Below are 353 nucleotides of genomic sequence, written 5' to 3' on the forward strand. Positions count from 1 at the left end.
GGCACGCGTTCCCCACGGGGCAGGAGGAAGGGGGGCGAGCGCGTCTGGGCGCTGTGGGATCCACACCTTTTTAATGCCATGCTCAAAAGCCTGCTTGGCCAATAGACCAGGTCCATCAACTGTCTTCCCATCATCATCTGGCCCCCAGCTCGCGCTGTAAATGTCAATGTAATCGGGTCTGATGCCAAGCGACTTCGCTTCAACAACATCTGTTACATCGCCATCTAACATACGAATGCCTAAAAGCACAAAAACATCAGACATTAGGGCTTCATGGCTCCGATGAAAGCGCGAGGATTGCAATCAAAGGGCTTTGTTAAGGGCGGCGGAAGCGACGCGGCTCGGGGGGGCCC

At 55.5% G+C, this 353-nt stretch overlaps 1 protein-coding gene across 1 annotated transcript in view; it reads right to left on the minus strand.

Annotated features, from left to right (window-relative positions):
- Positions 1–66: 66 nt before the first annotated feature.
- Positions 67–353, minus strand: part of LOC103768286 (proprotein convertase subtilisin/kexin type 6-like) — a gene marked incomplete at both ends in the record, with an annotated part of 10,704 nt that continues 10,417 nt past the window's right edge. Inside the window, 1 exon segment of the mRNA XM_008935427.1 lies at positions 67–239. Within this exon segment, the coding sequence (XP_008933675.1) occupies positions 67–239 (173 nt within the window).

This window comes from Merops nubicus, unplaced genomic scaffold, assembly GCF_000691845.1.
Source record: "Merops nubicus isolate BGI_N331 unplaced genomic scaffold, ASM69184v1 scaffold30312, whole genome shotgun sequence".
Lineage (NCBI taxonomy): Eukaryota > Metazoa > Chordata > Aves > Coraciiformes > Meropidae > Merops > Merops nubicus.